This window comes from Culex quinquefasciatus, chromosome 3, assembly GCF_015732765.1.
Source record: "Culex quinquefasciatus strain JHB chromosome 3, VPISU_Cqui_1.0_pri_paternal, whole genome shotgun sequence".
Taxonomy (NCBI): Eukaryota; Metazoa; Arthropoda; class Insecta; order Diptera; family Culicidae; genus Culex; species Culex quinquefasciatus.
This window is the reverse complement of record NC_051863.1, coordinates 64807940-64830578: the sequence shown is the minus strand read 5'-3', so window position 1 is coordinate 64830578 and position 22639 is coordinate 64807940. Positions and strand designations below refer to the sequence as shown.

Genomic DNA, 22639 nt, shown 5'->3' with positions numbered 1-22639 from the left:
TCAATATAAATATTATAAATATTAATATTAACAATATCAAGTGTTTTAAATATCTTAAGTATTTCAAATTTTTTCAATTCATTTTATTTTTTAGGTATATTCAGCGAATTTGACATTATTTGATTATGGATGGTTAAAATTTTGTCCATTTATAATTATTTAAAATACAAAAATGAAATTCAATTCAATTTGAATAGAATACTTGAACCATAGACTAACTTACTAGCCAGTTAGTCTATGCTTGTGAACTCTCTTAGACGTCGCAATTACAACAGAAGAGCACAACCTGGACGCAGTTTGCCTAATATCTTGTCGAAACGCACGCCCAGATTCTGTCAATAAGCTGAAGCGGCCCCTAATTAATTGAAATGGAAGACAGCAAAATGGCTCGCACACAGTTCGACGTAAACAATTTAATCTGGACCATTCTGGAAATACCTACTACGCATTTCCTCGAGGCAGCATCGGCAGATTTGTGCCGCGTGTAGATTAGGCCGCCGTTTTGTGGGGTTATTTGGGACACGGCGTGTTTTCTGGGCAACCTTACGAAAAAAAATAGTCATCGCTACTTTCAAAAGTATCTTATAGGAAATTTTCTCAGCTTTCCAATGCTTCTAAGAGCGAAATGTTTCATCGGAAAATTTCTGAGATATCTATATTTTATGTTTTTTGTTTTAAAATCCCTAATCATTTATTGGAAACTTTTAAATAACAGTCCAGGAAACTTGTCAAATGATGTGTTTCATGTGTCATTTACTCATCAAAAAGTGCAAAATTATACAAGAAACAACTTTGTTGAAGGTTGCAAACCGTTAAACATTTTGAAAATTTTGTTTTAACCGAATTTTTGAATATGTGGGATTTATTCAGAAATTAAAATCATAAACCCGCATTAAAATATGCATTATTTTTACAAGAATAAATAGATTATTACATAATTGTTGTGTACAAATATCACCGGTCTACTCTGATTCAGCTTGGAATTAGCTGATACAACCGAAATTTTTACAGGTTTGAGATTGATAGGGTATTACAAGATTTTTATAAATAAATAACATATTTCCTTAATCAAACATTAACCAGTTGGATGAATACAAAACATGTTTAATACTCGAAGTTAAACTGCAAACTACTGTTGCAAGCTTTAGGAGAAATACCTTCCATTAGTATGAAATGATTGTTTTAGTTTTTTTATACTAAATGATCAAGGAAAAAGCAATATTTTAGAAGTTTATAAGACTTTCATCTTTAATCTCATCTTTTTTAAAAAATGTTTCATTTCTTGATTCTTGTTCAAATAGTTTGGAAAGACTTTTTTTTGTTTTTTTTTTTTGTTAAAATAATAAATAATATTGTTCAAACAAAAAAAAAGTTTGTGGCGGTGTTTTCACCATTCTGAATTGGAAGACTCGAGTTTTATTGCTACTTTTAAGTGCATTTTCAACAGTAAACATTTTATAAAATTTCATATTTATTTTAGTCTCATGAAAATATGACTTTTGAAGGTTGCAACAGTAATATGTAGTACATTTCGATTTTAAACCATATTTGTATTTATGTTCCTGGTTAATGTTTGCTTAAGAAAATATCAAATTTATTCATTAAAATTCAATAAAACTATTTAGGGTAACTACCCTTTCTCAGCCTATTTCTATTATCGGCCTATCAGCACTTTGATCATGAATTACAGCTTAAATAAAGTGTTTTTGACTGTTACAAAGTAATAAATAGCTCAAATAAAAGTGAGCAAGCGACTCTCCATTGTTGATACATCTGAAAATGTTGATTTAATAGCGAAAAACGGCAAAAGTGATGAGAATTGGTCAAACGGCTTAGTGTGATTAAAATGGGTATATTTCCCCTACAATCACAAACCTGCCAAAGTTTTGGTTAAACAAGCTGAATGAGAGCAGACTCGTGATATTTGCATACAAAAAATATATGTAATAATGTAATAAAAATATATTTTTACATTGTTTTATGATTTAAATTTCTGAATAAATTCCATATATTAAAAAAATTGGTTAAAACTTCATTTTCAAAATGTTTAGCGATTTGCAACCATCTACATAGTTGTTTCTTGTCTTATTTTACACATTTTGATGAGTAAATGACACATGAAACACATCATTTCATAAGTTTTCTGAACAGTTAGTATACAATTTCCAAAAAAATAATAAAGAAATTTAAAACCAAAAAACTTAAAAAAGAGATATCTCAAAAAATTCCCGATCAAACATTTCGCTCTTAGAAGCATTGGAAAGCTGAGAAAATTTCCTATAAGACTTATTTGAAAGTAGCGATGACTATTTATTCTTGATAATGTTGTTCTAGAAAACACGCCGTGGGGATGTGGGTGGGTAAAAGGACGTCCTATTTTCCCTGTGTCAGGATGGTACAAGACAAAAATGGAGAAAAAAAAAACAAAAATCTACCCACAAATATGCAAATTCAACTTTCGGCCTACAACCACAGAATTTGATCCTCGACCTCACTCTCCTCATCCTGAGTGTGTGGGCATCGGAATGTAGAAATAATAAAAAAATTAAGGGGGCAAAATCACAAGGCAAAGGATCTCAACCAAGGACACTTACCCCATCATCAAAAATAGAACAGAAGGAGGGTGGACACAGTCTGGCCCCGGCGAAGAAGCTAATACCAATCAAAGCAGAAAAAGAGCGCAAAAACTTTCGTCCAAGGGTTCCAACTTTTCCAGCCATGGCAACTACTCATACAGAAGAGATTTGGAGCCATTACGGTGAGAAAAGGGGAAAGTTTATCATTTATTTACTACGGGTGCCGTATTGTTGAGTGAATTTGAAAAAAACAAAATCAAGTAAAAGATTGTGCCCAGTATGGGATTCGTTTGCATTTTCTACAAATTATCGTAAGTTAGTGCATTTAATTTTAATTTTTTACCATTAATTTTTGAACGCCTGATAAGCAAAAAAAAAAGATTTTTTAGAACAATCTCATCCTTTTTCGTGATCAGATGCCAAAATTAGCCGTCAAGTCGTAAGCAACATTTTGAAATGGCGCATAAGCATTTTGACAGCTTGAACTATTTTGCAATTAACGAGACAACAGGTCACTATTTAACTAAACCCGCAGTGTTGGAAGGTAGCTGGCCAGCTATTGTTTAACACTTTAGTTTTATGAAAAGGTTAAAACTAGCATCGTGATCGAATTCACACCACATTGTTGAAGTGTTCAAATGTTATTTTTATTTAACATGCTTGTATCTGTATGTTTAAATGTAAATGTAATGAAGTTTTCTACTATTATTTCATAAATTTAAATTAAATAAATAAAATATTTAATCAAATAAGATACATTATCGATGATTCCGAACTGACCACCACTTCACGGTTTATTCACACATCGGCCTGTCTCATGATTCCTCAGATTCTGCCGTCAGAATTCCTAAGCTTCTTGGAAGACCCTCTTTTAAGGTGGTAGAGATTGTACCCAAAGAGGGGGAGTCATCTGATTCACGGTGCTGTTTACAAAAATGTGACAGCAGTGTCGAGGGAGACAAGGGAGGAAAATACCCAGCTTTGAAGTTGGTTCTCGGATATATTTGTACCATCGCGATAGGATAAACTACGACTTGGATTTGTTCTGCAAGCAGTTTTCGAATGTCAGTGAATGTTTCTCAGATCGCAAGGATAACATTTTTGGGTGAGCTAATTTACTTATTTTCAATAGAAACATCTTTATTCACATCACATGTGAAATCGATTTTCAGGAAGAAATCTTACAGAGTTACCAACTTGACAATTTTCCTTTTTAAAATGAATTTCTACGCATTTTCATTTACGTTTTCTCGGTAAAATATGAACATTTCATAGGAACTGTATCATTTTTTTTTCTATAAATAAATATTGCCCTTGCCGCCCTGCGGTAGAAGAACGATGCAGCACGCCTCCAATCACCACAAATCATTTTGCGGTGATGACACGTGTGTACACACTGCACAATTACATGTTTACCGAGTAGACATACACGCACACGTGGTGTTGTTTTGCTGCCGTCGCTGCAAATGTTTCGTAAAAGTAATTTCCTTGGAATTAATCAAAGTGTAGTCGAATTGGTAGGCACACATCGAGTAATAGTTCTGAGATTGGAAGAGGACTGAGTATTTCTAAGATTTTAGAAAAAGGCCTATATCTGGAGTTTTTTTTTGAAAAGGTCCAATAAACCAAATTTTCAGTTTTTCTTTTTGGGTGTTTTTTAAAACCACTGACTCAAGGCGGTTTCAAAAACACCCAAAAAGCAAAAACTGGTAATTTGGTTTATGGGACCTTTTACAAAAAACTCCACATATAAAATTGAAAAGTTTTACACAATGTGGGAACTACACCAATACTTTTCAAACTTTGGAGAGTCGTTTACATAAATAACATTGTGCTCACTAAATTTTAACAACTTTTTTTTTCCTGGCGATTGTCCACGATCCATACAATAATGTTTTTTTTTTTGTATGGACAATTGTCCACGAAGGGGGGGGGGGTTAGATTTCCAAAAAATAACTGATGAAGCAAAATTGGCACTTTTGACATCTATAGGAAATGTATGAACAAAGTTTCACCCAAATAAAAAAAATATAAAGAAAAGTCGTTTTGCGAAACATACAGAATTACTCAGCACCAGATTTCCCCAATAATTTGAACGAAAATGATGCCTCTCCTCTAGTCCAAATTTCAACTCATTAAGTTGAAAATTCGTTTGCCTTTAGCAGAAACAATCATAAATGTGGGGTTAGATGTGGGTTGAGGTCTAATGTTTAATATACTTTTGGACAATCTTGTGCATTTTTGAAATAGTGCTTTTTTGCCCTGGTTGATATGTTTTATTTAAACTTTGACATATTTTGCAAAGTAGCAGGCTGAAATAAATAAAGTTGTCGGGAAATTATAAATTTTTGAATGGGCATAAAATGTCTTATTTTGAGGTCATGTCGAGGTATTTAAGGTACTCACTTCTTAAATGTCAGATTATCTTGTTAGGAACAATGTTTCCTTAGTTAAGAAAACGTTACTTAATTCACCCACGGTGCTCAAAATACCGTTACAAGGAAACCTCTTTTTACGCGGTGCGTTACGCTTTTTCTAATTTGTCGATTTCTCTGGAACGACGCAACATTTTTGCAGTCTTTTAAAAAAATTTGTTCAGTTCTACAAAACGCTTTTTGAAGCTTGCAAAAATATTGTATGGGTTTTAGAGAAATCGACGAAATAAAAAGCGTAATGCCACCGCGTAAAAAGAGGTTTCTCTGTATAATGAAAAAATATGCAATCCGAGATTTTGGTGTCTATCGATTCCGAACACCATTACGCATCTCTGAATGAAAATGAAAACATTCGCTGATGTAGTTTTCGAGATATAGCCCTTTAGAGATGTTTTCGAGATATAGCCCTTTAGAGATGATACATCAGATTTTCAATAAGAAAACAAAAAAAAAATTAAACTTCGGCATTTCAAAGAATATGCATTCCGAGATAATTATGCATTTTGCTTCAAATGGCTGTTATGTTTCTCTGGGCTAAGTTTCAGAAGGTTTGCTGATGTAGTTCTCGAGATATAGCCATTTTCAAATTTTATGTCTGACTTTTTCTTAAAAAAATCTATATAATCAATACAAATTGAGCACTTTGAACAAAATGCATTTCGAGATAATGATGTATTTTGCTTCATATCTCGGGTTGAGTTTTGTAAAAAGCCGTAAGAGCCACCGTGACTTCTGACATTAAAATTCGTTTTTCTCTAAATTATAACAAAATTTCTTTTTTTTAGTTTGGGGCACGTGAATAGACGTCTTAAGCATTTTAAAAATTGGCTTTTCGTAAGTTGGTCAAATACCGATGCCAAAAAGCTATATCTACAAATGGCTCTTACGTCTTTTTGAAACTAATCCGAGATATGACTGTCAATATCTCGAAATGCATATTCTTTTAAGTGCTCAATTTGTATTGATTTTATAGATTTTCTTAGAAAAAGTCGACTGTCATACACAGCTAAAAAAGTAGTAATCCAGCTGAGTGTAAAGGACCTGGGTGTAAAATAAATATTGCATTATTTTATGCAATTTTATGTGATTTTACACCCTGAAATATGTAGCCCATCAGTATGGAAAACCTACTTGACCGAAATGTCAAGCTCATATATGCGTTTATCCTTACAGCTTTACATCGGTCTGATGGCCGAGTGGGCTAAGGCGCCAGTCCTTACTGTTGGTGCTGGGTTTGAATCCCGTCGTGAAGCAAAATACATAATTATCTCGGAATGCATATTCTATGAAATGCTGACATTTTTTAGATAGTTTTGGTTTTCTTATTGATGTATCGGATGTATCATCTTAAAAGGACTATATCTCGAAAACTACATCATCAAATGTTTTAATTTGTCGCTCAGAGATGTGTTCTGGTGTAAGGAATCGATAGACACCAAAATCTCGGATTGCATATTTTTTTTCATGTTAACGATATTTTGAGCACTGTGCCACCGTAAGGTGGTTGGGTTTGCAAACATGCTAAGCTTTATCACTCATTTCTATAAGTAAGCTTGTCAGATCATTAATATTTTAAGCTTGTTTAGAACATTTTTTTAACTACCCTTCCAAAGATGGATCGCATAATAGTTCCGGACAACGTATTAATCGAAAAATCTGATATCCGGCTTCCAAAAGATGTATAAATAACTCGTTAGAAAGGTCTTTCAAATGCCTTTCTAAAAATATATACAGTCATCCCACATATTCGGAATGGTTTACAGATCGGCCGATGGTTGAAAAATCATAGAAAATCGATAGTCGAACATAATGTTTTGCTTTTTCCTTCATGTAGAAGCTTTTCTTGAGATCTTTCGATTGATGTATAGACCGGCTGTAGTTTTTTACGTTTTATATCATTTTTTAAAGAAAAACATTGACCCATGAAAACCACAAATTCGGAACACTTTTTTCTTACGGATGTAAACAAACCTTGGTTCTCTCCAGGAATACAGATTTTTAACAAAATAATGACTTCACACACTGAAATCAATGAAACTCATGCTTAGTGATGTTTTAAACATGGTCTGATGACTTTTTTGTGGAAATATCAGTTAAATTCAGGTGTTCCACAATTGTGGGAGGCACAAAAACATCCCACAATTATGAAACAGTCAATTTGGAGGCAGTTTTTTGCTGCTCTGGATAAAATTGTCTTGAAATGAAGTTTTTGTCTAAAAAATACTACTTTTACTAATGAAACAGCAAGAGAATGTCCAAATAAAGGTCCTAAAAATAGTAGGGTTGGCAGAAAAGCTGCATTTTGCATGCTATTGACAAATTATCTCGAAAGTGTTCCGAATTTGTGGGTGTTCCGAATATGTGGGATGACTGTAACATGCCGGATTTTCTTACAAAAACTAACTTAATCCACCTATGTGGTTGGAGCCTTCCTCACTCATTACCAACAATGGCTGATATGATGGGGTTGTAGACAAATTTCATCTATTTTTTAGATCCGGAATAAAAAAATGTACATAAATATAACTTAAGAGGCCATATCTCGAGAACGGGTTGCCAGATCTTCAATGTGTTTGGACCCGTTGGAAAGGTCTTTTGATAACCTAACCAACGATGGGTCAGATGGTGGATCCGGACATAGTTTACATACATTTAAGTGAGATCCGGCTTCCAAAAAGTACATAAATATCACTTAAGTGGCCATATATCGAGACAGGGTTGCCAGATCTTCAATGTTTTGAACTCGTTAGAAAGGTCTTTTAATAACCTAACCAACGTTGGGTCGGATGGTGGACCCGGACATAGTTTACATACATTTAAGTGAGATCCGGCTTTTAAAAAGTACATCAATATCACTTAAGTGACCATATCTCGAGACAGGGTTGCCAGATCTTCAATGTTTTTGACTCGTTAGAAAGGTCTTTTAATAACCTATCCAACGATGGGTCGGATGGTGGACCCGGATATATGTGAAAACACATTTTTATAAATAACTTTTGAACTACTTATCGAAACTTCAATCTGTATAAAACTCGATCTATGGGACCCTAAACCAAGTCGAATGCAACAGGTTCGGGTCAAATCGGTTCAGCCAGTGCCGAGAAACATGAGCTAGTTTGTTGGTCACATACATACATACACACACACATACACACAGACATTTGTTTAGTTTTCGATTCTGAGTCGATATGTATACATGAAGGTGGGTCTACGACGTTTTTATACAAAGTTCATTTTTAGAGCAGGATTATAGCCTTACCTCAGTGAGGAAGGCAAAACCATCCTTTTTACAATCTTGCCAACTTTAGCCAATATCGTTTTGTTAACATAACTTTTGAAGTACTTAACTAAGATTAATTTCTGGGTTTCCCACGAAAGTACGAATCTTGAAAGGACGAAATTCAAAAAACCAAATTACTTGAAAGGCAGAATTCTCGAACAACCGAATCACATAAGGCAAACTGCGCTCGAAAGGTGACCTTTTCAGGCACGTTTTGCTATTCGGCCTTTTCAGACGTTCTGCCTTGGGCAGAAGACAAAATTCGGCCTTTCGGGTTTCTTTCTTTTGAGTTTCAGCCTTTTGAGGCAATCCCCATTTTGTTATTGAATGATAGAATTTTATCCAAGGAGCAATTCTTTCAGATTTCGGTCATTCGTTTTATTTGTATTTTTTAATCCGGCTGAAACTTTTTTGGTGCCTTCGGTATGCCTAAAGAAGCCATTTTGCATCATTAGTTTGTCCATATAAACATCCATACAAATTTGGCAGCTGTCAATACAAAAATGATATATGGAAATTCAAAAATCTGTATGGGTATGGATAAGGACTACACTGAAAAAAAATGATACACGGTAAAAAATGGTGATTTTTAAAATAACTCTTTGTCGCTAAACCTTAATTTGCAAAAAAAACACTATTTTAATTTTTTTTTTGATATGTTTTAGGGGACACAAAATGCCAACTTTTCAGAAATTTCCAGGTTGTGCAAAAAAACTTTGACCGAGTTACATTTTTTAATCAATACTGTTTTTTTCCAAAAATCGAAATGTTGGGCGCAACAATTTTTCAACTTCATTTCTCGATGTAAAATCAAATGTGCAATCAAATAGTACTTTAGTGAAATTTTCAAAAAGTGTACCGTTTTCAAGTTATAGCCATTTTTAGGTAACTTTTTTGAAAATAGTAGAGAACTGCTCCAAGAATTACGATGCACAATATTTTACGAACATTTTAGTTTTTGGTTTTGGTTTACGCCTGTTTGGAATGTTATTTGCGATTATCAGCTGCATTTTAAACTAGCGGTTCGGTCATATCTCGGTTTTCGTTACATGGTTAAAAAATTTGCTGTAGATAAATAATTGACAGAAATCCACAAATGTCAATCAACCAGAAGACAAGATAAATGGATGGATCCTTTTTTCCGTGTATATTGGATTGATTGATTTGAGTGAATGATTGCTGCAATTTCAATAATTGAAATCGATCTCATGCACCCACGTCCTGAAAATCCTTAAAGCAATTTTTCCCACCAATCCCCCACTTCCTCTGAATTGCACCGCCGGTGACATTGACACATGGACTTGCCCCGACCCCGACGGCGGGGGTCACTCACGAAGAGTCGATATTCCGAACGTATAATATGTAAATTTGCACGCACGCAGCATAAAAAAACGACAAACCCACATTCTATCGGTCTACAAAACGTGCGCGGAATCGGACCAAATTTCATTGTCACACTCACCTTTTGAGCAGGGGAATCGTCGATTTGCACCGCAATATCATCAATCAGTTTGATGCTTTCCAGAGTCAGGTAAGGAAGAGTAAAATGTTACACAGTAAAAAATCCCATTTTAGGATTGCGATTAGTGCAAAAAGTACACATTGATTTTACTTTTTTCCTGTACTACATAGTACACTCAAACCCCGATGGTTTGACACCTACTGTTGTCAAATGAACGGGGTCACTTTTAAGTTTGACACCTCTTTTACACGTAGTTCACACACACTACCAACCGTTTGTTTTGATAGTGTGCGTGAGCGCCGTTTTAGTTTGACTTTGACCAACCAACGGGGTCCAAACTAAAAAAGTGTCAAACTAAAAAGTGACCAACCACCGGGGGTTGAGTGTATATACAAGGGACGTGAATTTGAAAACCGTTTAAATGATTGATGGTGGTAAAAATATGATTACTTTTGCTGCGTAATAAAACATCACAACATTGTGGGTGGGACTTGATTGCTCCCTGGCACTTAGTTAAGCTTTAGGGAATTTGTATTACAAGATAACATGACAAGGAACAAATGGTTTCTTTTTAATCTAGCTAGAAAAGTTTTCTAATGGAAAGACGAATAACAAGTTGATTTTATCTAGCCGAAAAGTCAAACTTACAAGATGATTATTTTTTTTTAGACCAAGCTATCAACAAAATCATTGATGGTTTTATTTTATTTCCGTCAATGCTTCCCGCACATGATTTATTCAATCACTACACAAAAAACTAACTTAATCCACCTATGTGGTTGATGCCTTCCTCATTTTTAATATAAGTGGTTTGCCAGCTTTTTTTTTAGATCCAGAACAATAAGTACACAGATATAACTGAAGTGGTCATAACTCGAGACAGGGATGCCAAATCATCATTGTTGTGGACTCGTTGGAAAGGGTTTTTGATTACCTAACCAACGATGTGTCGGATGATGAATCCAAACATCGTTTACATACATTTAAGTGAGATCCGGCTTCAAAAATGTATATAAATATCACTTAAGTGGCCATATCTCGAGACAAGGTTGCCAGATCTTCAATGTTGTGGACTCGTTGGAAAGGTCTTTTGATTACCTAACCAACGATGTGTTGGATGATGGATTCGGACATCGTTAACATACATTTAAGTGAGATCCGGCTTCAAAAAAGTACATAAATATCACTTAAGTGGTCATAACTCGAGACAGGGTTGCCAGATCTTCAATGTTGTGGACTCGTTGGAAAGGTCTTTCGATTACCTACCCAACGATGGGTCGGATGATGGATCCGGACATTGTTTACATTCATATAAATGAGATCCGGATATATGTGAAAACACATTTTTATACATAACTTTTGAACTAGTTATCGAAACTTCAAACAATTCAATAGCGATGTATGGGACCATGAACCAAGTCGAATGCAACCGGTTTGATCAAAATCGGTTCAGCCAGTGCTGAGAAAACTCAGTGAGAATTTTGGTCACATACATACGTATGTATATGTACACACACATACACACACACATACACACACACAGACATTTGTTCAGTTTTCGATTCTGAGTCGATATGTATACATGAAGGTGGGTCTTTGAGCTTTTAATAAAAAGTTCATGTTTAGAGCAGGATTATAGCCTTACCTCAGTGAGGAAGGCAAAAAGGTAAAACAAAAATGTCATCCTAAAGTTTTTATGTGACATTTATGCATTAACGTGAAACGTGACGTTTACAAATAATGTTACTTAGAGCTGTGCAAATGGCAGGCGAGTAAGGACAGAAAACAGGAGACAGGAAAAAACCTCAAAAACATTCCTTCTCTTTGCTGGGATTGACTTATTGGACATGGAAATCCTTCGTGAACTTTCAACAAAGCTGCGACGGCGGGAGCTTTGGGTTGTTTGTGTGCACGTGTATGCCGATCACGTTGGTTTTTATCTTTCTCCGTGTTGGCAAAGTCGGCGGGATTTATGGAAATGTACCTCAACTCACCGGAAGTTGGTACGGGGTGAATGACTAAGATTTTTGAAAACTGTTTTTTTCATTTTGGCTAGCATCAAAACATACGCGTATTGTAAAAATAATTGATTCATTAACAAAAAAATACGTTTTTTAGTACTTATATTTTATTAAAATTAATTTTCCAGTGAAACTTTTATGTCCACGCATGAATATGATTTGCCATCCAGGTAGAACAGAACTCAAATTAATGCTGAAAAGTACTTTTCAGTACAGTGTATAATTGACGGTGAAATGTCGGCTGCTAAACTTCACAACGGAATTTCAAAATAGTAGTTTATGCAACAAGTTGCAAAAAGAGGATTTTTTCAGCACGAGTCGTACATTCATCCAACAAGGTTCACCGAGTTGGATAAATACGAAGTGTGCTGAAAAATCAAGTTTTGCAACGAGTTCCATACAACATTTTTTGCAATTCCAAAAAACACATTACTGAGTGAAATTTTTAGTCAAATCTTCATGTTTTTTGTCAATAAATCGTTTAAATAAAAAAAAAAAATTGAAAAGTGTAACTTTCCGAAACAAGTGCTGAAAAGTAGAACTTTTCAGCATTTATTTTGAAAAGTGTTGCTATTCGATTCTGTTATTTTTGGTACAGAAAAGTAGGCTATTTCGTCGTTCAAGAATGACAGGGAAAGTGAGTAGTTTCACGACGGAATTGCAAAAAAGTTTTTTTTCTTCACATATCCAAAACCAAACACTTCAAGGGGTTTCTTTTAGCCTTTCTTACAACAGAAAGGTTTAAGGTTTGCTTTTGGAAAAACGCTTTTCTCATAAATCTTTAAAAAATCGTGCACGGCGGGAAATCGTCCCTGAAAAAGATCCTATTACTAATTTGAAGGTTTTGATGCGCTCTGTAACTCAAAGCCTGATTTTGTAGTGCTTTTTTTCTTAAATAAAATACTTGTACGATGCCTGCATCCGCTCTTAATAATTTGTGTGTTTCCATGATTGAAAAACCGCTCGTAAAACCCACAATTTTTGTATTTTTTTTTTTTTTTTTTTTGGTCGGAGACGCACATTTTATTTTTCGATTCACAATTTTCGACCAGTAAATATTATGTGGTCAAAGCCATTTTTAGAGGTATTTTTTGGACTATTTTACAGATAACACTATCAAATTAAAAAACTAACTTAATCCACCTATGTGGTTGGAGCCTTCCTCACAACAATGGCTGTACACAAGTTTCATCTATTTTTTAGATCCGGCTTCAAAAAAGTACATCGATATCACTTAAGTGGCCATATCTCGAGACAGGTTTGTCAGATCTTCAATGTTTTAGGCTCGTTGGAAAGGTTTTTTGATAACCTAACCAACGATGGGTCGGATGATGGATCCGGACATAGTTTACATACATTTAAGTGAGATCCGGCTTCAGAAAAGTACATCAATATCACTTAAGTGGCCATATCTCGATCCAGGGTTGCCAGATCTTCAATGTTTTGGACTCGTTGGAAAGGTCTTTTGATAACCTAACCAACGTCGGGTCGGATAGTGGAGCCGGACATAGTTTACATAAATTTAAGTGAGATCCGGCTACAAAAAAGTACATCAATATCACTTAAGGGGCCATATCTCGAGACAGGGTTGCCAGATGTTCAATGTTTTAGACTCGTTGGAAAGGTATTTTGATAACCTAACCAACAATGGGTCGGATGGTGGATCCGGACATAGTTTACATACATTTAAGTGAGATCCGGCTTCAAAAAGTACATCAATATCACTTAAGTGGCCATATCTCGAGACAGGGTTGCCAGATCTTCAATGTTTTAGACTCGTTGGAAAGGTCTTTTGATAACCTAACCAACAATGGGTCGGATGGTGGATCCGGACATAGTTTACATACATTTAAGTGAGATCCGGCTTCAGAAAAGTACATCAATATCACTTAAGTGGCCATATCTCGAGACAGGGTTGCCAGATCTTCAATGTTTTAGACTCGTTGGAAAGGTCTTTTGATAACCTAACCAACAATAGGTCGGATGGTGGATCCGGACATAGTTTACATACATTTAAGTGAGATCCGGCTTCAAAAAAGTATATCAATATCACTTAAGTGGCCATATCTCGAGACAGGGTTGCCAGATCTTCAATGTTTTGGACTCGTTGGAAAGGTATTTTGATAACCTAACCAACGATGGGTCGGATGATGGACCCGGACATAGTTTACATACATTTAAGTGAGATCCAAATATATGTGAAAACACATTTTTATACATAACTTTTGTACTACTCATCGAAACTTCAATCTGTATAAAACTCGATCTATGGGACCCTAAACCAAGTCGAATGCAACAAGTTCGGGTCAAATCGGTTCAGCCAGTGCCGAGAAACATGAGCTAGTTCGTTGGTCACATACATACATACACACACACATACACACAGACATTTGTTCAGTTTTCGATTCTGAGTCGATATGTAACATGAAGGTGGGTCTACGACGTTTTTATACGAAGTTGCTTTTTAGAGCAGGATTATAGCGTTACCTCAGTGAGGAAGGCAAAAATCAGTTTCAAACAAAAAGCCATTCTAAAACATGTGCCATTAACTGCTTGGGCCCAAAATTTGAAGCTTTTCCAAAATTTATTTCCAGAGATATAGCCACATTTTACGTCCTATTTTGACCCTATTTTTTCCTATTAAATTTTTGGTTTTATACAGAATCAAATACTGAACATCAAACTCGAAGTCCCGGCTCGTTCTCGCTCGAATGATCGACAAGTCGTCAAGTCGAAGAATAAACGCCAGCACATTTGTTTTGTTCTTTCTGGCTTCTTATAATAGATCGACAATGTGCAATATCGATACATATTTTTTAAGTTAATCATACACGGAGAAAAAAGAGTTCCTAAAATCGTGAACAAGCGTTCATGAAAATGAGAACCTCGAACAAAGTGTTCAAATTCCATGGTACGATTTTGAAAAACGTACCATGAAATTTGAACACTTTGTTCGTGGTTCCCATTTTCATGAACGCTTGTTCACGATTTTGGGAAATCTTTTTTCTCCGTGTAGGCTAACATTAAAGACTGAGTACCCCTTTTTCTAATAATATCAATCCAATTTGTTTTCCTAATTAAATATAATTATCTTGCGACTCATAATGTACCTCTGAAATTTAAAAAAAATGGCATTTGAGGTTAAGCCTAAAAAAAATCAAAGCTTTAGGTCAAATTCTCACTGGGTGGTATCAATGTGTTTTTGAAAAATTAATTGCACAAATATATTTGTCGGAGTTTCATCATTTTGTAAGAAAGGCTCTATTTCACCTCTGGTGGTATTAAATTGGGTTTTAACTTCAAAATAAACATATACACAATAGCAAATTTAGAATTGATGACAGTTAAGGTAGCTTTATACAATAAAATACTTAACCCTTGTATAAAAATCGAACAGCCGAAAATCTATAAAAAGTTCAATTGCTACAAAATCAACAGTTTTCTGTGATTTAAGACATTTTATTTATTCATCGATTTTATTATTTGTATTGAGAAATTCCATGTCAAATGGGGAATCGGTTGTACCGGACCCTCTCTGATTTCAATGAAATTTTGTAGACATGTTATCCTAGGCCTATATAAGCCATTTTTGTGTATATGGAGCCAACAGTACTCGAAAATAACATTTGAGAAGGGCGTAAGGTATTTAAATATTTTTGTATTTTGTAATTTAAAAATTACTGTATCTCGAAGCCGTTGCGTCGTATCAAAAAGTGGTCAAAGACAAACTTGTAAGAAATTAGACGGGCTTTCTGAAAAAAATACACTGAAACAAAAATACATGCCACATCTATGAGATTTTTTGATTTTTAAGTCTAAAACTTAAATTTAAAGGTGATGTCACGATTTTTTTTCGTTCAAAATTTTTGAGGAAATAGCCTAAAATGTTACCAAAAGACTGACGAAAAATGCAGGATGGTACGTCTCTCCTAAAAAAAAAAAACAAAAATCATTTACTAAAACTGTTTTTTTTAAAAAGTGGTCTAAACGTCAACATTTTCAAAAACCGATAGTGGGACTCGATTTTCCAGACAATTTTACATAAAAGTCTCCATATTGACCATTGTCCCAAGTCCAATCCTTACGAAGTTACAGCGGTTTTAAAAATGAAAATGTTGAAAAAACGAGATTTTTTGTGGTTTTTTACATTTTCTATATGACAGACTTGATTTTTCAGTCTCGAAAATATTTTTACCGGAAAGCTCGTCCAATTTCCCATAAGTTTGTCTTTGACAGCATTTCAATTGGATTCATAGGCTTACAGATTTAAGCTTTATTACATTGCTCATAACTGAAAACAGAATATTTTTTTCAGTGTGGTAGAAATCTGGATAGTAAATCATCTTACGTAAATATTAAAACGAGTCAAATTGAAAAGCTGTCAAAGGCAAACTTATGGGAAATTAGACGAGCTTTCCGGTAAAAATATTTTCGATACTGAAAAATCAAGTCTGTCATATAGAAAATGTAAAAAACCACAAAAAATCTCGTTTTTTCAACATTTTTATTATTAAACCCGCTGTAACTTCGCAAGGATTGGACTAAGGACAATAGTCAATATGGAAACTTTTATGTAAAATTGTCTGGAGAATCGATTCCCACTATCGGTTTTTGAAAATGTTGACGTTTAGACCACTTTTCAAAAAAACAGTTTTAGTAAATGATTTTTGTTTTTTTTTTAGGAGAGACATACCATCCTGCATTTTTCGTCAGTCTTTTGGTAACATTTTAGGCTATTTCCTCAAAAATTTTGAACGAAAAAAAATCGTGACATTACCTTTAAATGTAAGTTTTAGACTTAAAAATCAAAAAATCTTGTAGATTTGGCGTGTATTTTTGTTTCAGTGTATTTTTTCAGAAAGCCCGTCCAATTTCCTACAAGTTTGTCTTTGACCACTTTTTGATACGACGCAACGGCTTCGAGATACAGTAATTTTTAAATTACAAAATACAAAAATATTTAAATACCTTACGCCCTTCTCAAATGTTATTTTCGAGTACTGTTGGCTCCATATACACAAAATGGCTTATATAGGCCTAGGATAACATGTCTACAAAGTTTCATTGAAATCGGAGAGGGTCAGGTACAAAAGTACCAGAAAAAAATCATGATTTGAGCTGGAATTGCTCGTATGGTATTTTTGTAATCCAAGATGTAAATATTTTTATAACTCAAAGCCGTTGCATCGTATCCAAAAGTGGTTAAAAACAAACTTGTAGGAAATTCATACAAATTTTGAACAAAAAAAAATCGGGGGCTCACCATCAAATTTGACTTTTGAACTTAAAAATCAAAAAAACTCATAAAATTTAACTTACACTCCATATGGATTCACAAATAAAACAACAAAAACACAAAACTCCAAACACGTGGCTTCGGACCTTCCACAGAACTCCGTCTCAACTGTCAACACACCAATGATGCCATTATTCGAATACCACAATCACTCACCCCATACGAACAGCGACACAAAAGTAAAAACGTTACTTAATCCACCTTTAAGTGGTTGGTGCCTTCCTCACATTCATAAAGGCATTACATTCAGTAAAAATAGCAACACTCCCCCTTAACATGTTCAACAAATCAACCTTTTTACTCATTTCTTTTGATAGGGTTCGCAGACCTGCAATATTTCTGGCTCATCAGCAAGGTCTGATAAAAAACCTTCAACCTTCAACGATAGTTCGCATGGAAGATTCAGACAATATTTCTATTGCAATAGCTGAAATCCGGCCTCCAAAAAGTGTATAAATAACACTTAAGTGCTAATAACTTTTGATAGGGTTGTCAGATGTTCGATGTTTTAGGCTCATTGGAAAGGTCTTTTTAATACCTTTTTAAAAATGTATAACAGGATAGGGTTTCTTGCAAAAACCACCCTTTTTACAATCTTCCGGACATACGCCAAATTCGTTTTTTTAGCATAACTTTTGAAGTACTTAACTAAACTTGCTGATTTTAAATAGAGACCCCAAGACGGATCGAATGACACTAATACGGTCAAAATCCGTTCATCCAGTCCGGAGATAATCGAGTGACAATTTTTTGTCCACCCACCTACACACATCCACAGAGACATTTGCTCAGAACATGATTCTGAGTCGTTATGTATACGTGAGGGTGGGTCTACGAGGTCAAATTAATACGTTCATTTTTCGAATGATTTTATAGCCTTTCCTCAGTAAGGTGAGGAAGGCAAAAAATAACCTAAATAATCACGACTTCGCGTCCCCACTTCCAGCGCACCAATCTATTACCTCTTTTTTGAGTAATATTACATAAAACAGGTGTGTAAATGTAAACCTGATGAAAATTCACCAGTTCCTGATAATTTCCATAATTTTCTGATGAATATTACCATCATTTTTTTTTTATGTATATGTTGATTTCATAACCTACCAATTGAAAATAGATTGTAATGTTTTGCTTTCTTACTAAAGATTTCTATTAAGGGCTTGAGAGTTTGGAAAATGTATCATTTAATGATCTAAAACACTCCTAGAATGAAATAATCTTTCCGCCAAAACGATTCCCCTTTCCAAATTGGCAATAAAACTGCCATCAGATTTCAATAATATCTTCTATCATACACCCTCTTTAAACAACTCTCTCTCTCTCTATTTATCTTTCAGATCGCGTCGCGGGCGCAAACTTCGCTGAATGAATGAAATCGCGGTCCACCACAACCACTGAATATGATGGAGTCGTCCATCACTTCAACAGCTTCACCAAGCGGTTAAAATTCCACCAGGACTTTCCAGCACCGATTCCTGGCAGGCTATCAAATTATCGCAGAAGTCGCCCACGCAACGACAAGTTTCAGCTGCGTGGTTGTTTGGCCGTTAAAAAGACCTTCAAGAGCTTGTAGTAGGGGAGAGCGATTATTTCATGCCGTCTTTGAGAAATGCGCCAAAATGGAAGTGAACACATAATACAAGTGACGAAAATAGGTTAACTTCCCCTGGCTTGGGTGGTCAGGGGGGTGGTTCTATATGAGAGCTCACGACGTGCAATCTGTATCTGGAAGCAAGGAGGCAAAAAGAAAAGACGAAAGCTCTCTGTATCATTCGGGTCACGCGACTTTTGATCCGACCAAACTAGAGTAGCGTAGAGAGTGTCCTTGGTGTGGGTGTGGGTGGACATTACGACGAAAATGGGAAGCTTGCCAAATTTGAACGAGCTGACGACGGAGCGGTTGGAGCGCCGGTTGGAGGAGCGGGAACGGATGCAGGCCCGTGAAAGGATCATCGAGCGGGACTTTGCCCGGGACCAACGGGACGGTGGCGGAGCAGGACTGCGCGGGCTGGACCGACCGGTCTTTGTGCACCAGCAACAGGTGGGTGGAATCGTTTGGTGGGTTGTGGGTGCTATTTTTCTTTCTGGTTAGTGGGTGGGACTTGAGAGGACATCTGGAGTTTTTTTTTAAAAGGTCCAATAAACCAAATTTCCAGTTTTTGCGTTTTGGGTGTTTTTAAAACCGCCTTGAGTCAAGGGTATTAAAAAACACCCAAAAAGCAAAAACTGAAAATTTGGTTTATTGGACCTTTTCCAAAAAAACTCCAGACATGTAGAATTGCGATGGATACAATTGTGGGTGATTGTTTCACGAAAAAACCACAAGAAAACAAAAAAACGTAAATATTAACATTATAATTTTCTTCTTTTATCATATTGCACAGCTTTTAATTCAGTGGCGTACTAAGGGGGGGCGGTGGGGGCGGCCCGCCCCGGGTGTCACCCATCTTGGGGTGACACCCGAGCTGATGGGGTGACACCTGACTCGGACGAAGAAAAAAATATAATTTACCTAAAATATGTTCATAAAAAATCATCAAGTATCTAACTAATATATATCATCTTTCTTAAACAAAACATAAAAGTTGAATTTTCTGAAACATTGAATTTAAATGGGGGTGACACCCAAAAGTATCACTCATGTTTTAGAATATGTTTACATAGTAATAATGAAGTTAAGTATTCACACTTAGTAAAAGGGCATGTTTATATTAGACATATCCTGAAGACTTCAAAAATTTAATATTCAGGGGTGACACCCGATCATCAAATAAAGGAATTTTGATAAAGATAATAATATATAAGGGGTGTCACCCCTATATTATAAATGTACAACCTTATAAAAAGAGTTAAATGGAAAATGTTTTCTCGTAAAAATGTTCTTGTGACAAACCACTCTTGAGTTTGATTTTTTTTAATATTTTCTCGGAATGTATTTTTATTTTCGTTTTCTTCGGCAAAGTTGTTATCAAAACTGGAAGCTCATAAAAGGGTGCAGAAAACGGCAAATTATTTTAATGACAATCACCGTATTTCTTTTAGGAAGGTCTAAGTATAACCTGCCAGTAGATACAGTTTCAACCGCAGATCTATTTGAAAAATCATTTCGAACAATATTTGGTTATATTTATTATTCTTTAGCTTTTTTTTAGAAATTGGTTGTGCTGTTTTAAAATTTGGAATTGATTTTCAGAATTTAAATTATCAAAGTAATTGATAACCTGAAATGAACTTTCAGATGCTGATGATTTATTTGGGCAAAAATAGTTTGATGTTATTCTCAATTATTTTTAAACAATTATTTGCTGATGTATTTTAATATATATTTTTTTCAATGGTTATCATAGACACTGTAAAATTTTCATGATTCTCAATAACAGATGAAACAATATTTTTTCGAAATATCTAAGTTTCCTTTGAAAAAGTTCTAAATCAGTGGTTCTAAGCTAGCTGAACCTCGCTAGTCATTTTGAAGATTTACCGTAGTATCGCGGGCTACATGTGAAACTCAAATAAAAATTACTAAAAATTTACATTTTGCACAACCTTTGATATGATTTTTAAATGTAATTGTTTTTTTTTACATTTTAATATTTAACAAGATTTGCGTCCGTCTCAATCCCTTTTCATAAACTTCCTTCTAAAAATGTCTTGTGCAAAACATAATTTTTGTTAAATTCGATACTTTAATTCTATTAAGTTTTACCAAATTTAAGATTTTTGGAATGTAATCTATTTTTCAGTTTTACAAATATGTTTGTACATAAATCTTTTTTGTAAACATTTTATTTACTACTCTTTTCAAATATTTTTAAATTATTTGAATGAATATAGAAACATACATTTTTATAATAAAATCCAAACAAACAAATTTAATCAATAATTACATCAGAGAAACTTATTCATTGCCACAATGCAAATTATGATGTTTTTCGAAATTCAGTGTTTAATTGTATAAAAAGATCCAAATAATTTTTTTTTAATTATTACGATCTGACTGGAACAAAACAAACGCTTTTTCAATAAATAAATATTCCTGCTTAATATTTACTAGGCAATAATGAGAGATACAAAACGATCTTAACATTACCATTGTTTTCTTTTTCATTAAATTGACAGAGAATGTTGTTTTATGTTGAAAAATCTAAAAAATGTGTTTGATTTGATTCTTTACTTTTTTGTACAAAATTTTATCATTTCATAATTATTAATAAAAGATAAAAAAGATAAGGAATAAACATATGAATCATACGAAATATAATTGTATCATAATTTTTTTTTGTTATTCGGTAGTAGAATTTAAAATTCTTTGTGTAAATATGGGTATTCGGCGCCGTCGCTCCGTGCCATACTTTCATACACTTAGGAGCCCAGGGCGGCGAAGTCTTTGTAGATAAAAGGAAGACACTAGTGGTTGGTACTAGCAATGGTGGCCGACAGCTATAAAGTCAACTTCGTTTTTTTTAGAATTTAACTTTAAAATGAGTACAAATACAAAAAAAATGCATGAATTGAGGTCGAATTTTTTGGACCACTTGGCATCATCTGCAAAATTCCAGAACCATGCCTGTCTCAGTTTAGTATCAACTCCGTCTTAAAATTTTATGTTATTTTAGAATACATTTTATTGATATAATATTTTTAACTGACTGTAAATGGATACCGATTTTTTGCTATTAATTTTGTTTTAAATTTTAGTTAGGACTATTTGCATTTAAAAACAATTTTCACAAGTTAGTACCACTCTAAGTGTCAATAATTATTTTGATGAGAAATTTTACGAAAATTTCAAATAGGTACGAAAAATCGGAATTCGTTTCCTAAACAACATTTATTAGGACTATGACTTTTTTTTGCTAATAATGATTAAAATTTGTATGTCCTACTTGTTAGATAGTATTGATTTCAGATAGATACAAATGATTCGAGATATTATTTGCAAAATAAAGATTAAAAAAATATCGCCATTTGTCAGGTTATTTTAAATTTGTTTATTGTTTTATTATTTTTGTTTCAATGAAACAAAATAATAAATTTATTTTTTTTAATTCTCAGGCAGATCCGAAGGGGTCCACAGAATTATGATTTTAAAATAAATAAAATTTACTTTTTGAATAAAGTTAGAATCTATGTTTTAACAAAGGAAATTTAAGTTTGGCATTATTTTCCATTCACATATATTTTTTAATTGTTAACGTTTAATAAATCTTTTTGGAAAATGTTATAGTGCTTATTTAATACTTTCCGAATCGTCATAAAATATTTCAGGTATTAATATGTAATTGTAGTTTCTCATGTTTTCATTAGATTTACTATTTTTTTACTATTTTTGTTTATAAAAGCAAACTTATTCATCATTTTCCTAAACAACTTTATGAGCAATTCTCTACCTGAACCGGAAATGGATTTTATTTGTATTTTTTTTAGTTGGCTCAAACTTTGTGGGGTCCTTCCCTATGACCAAATAAGCTATTTTGCGTCATTGGTTCACCCATACAAGTCTCCATACTATTTTGGCAGCTGTCCATACAAAAATGGTATGTAAATATTCAAACAGCTGTAACTTTTG

General features: G+C 34.2%; 1 protein-coding gene across 1 annotated transcript in view; it reads left to right on the top strand.

Moving 5' to 3' along the window:
• The window catches only part of LOC6048876, a 47970-nt gene that overhangs the window by 14161 nt on the left and 11170 nt on the right, over positions 1-22639 (top strand). Inside the window, exon 2 of the mRNA XM_038263828.1 lies at positions 18408-19111. Within this exon, the coding sequence (XP_038119756.1) occupies positions 18929-19111 (183 nt within the window). The 5' untranslated portion in view covers positions 18408-18928. The remainder of the gene's footprint in view (positions 1-18407; positions 19112-22639) is intronic.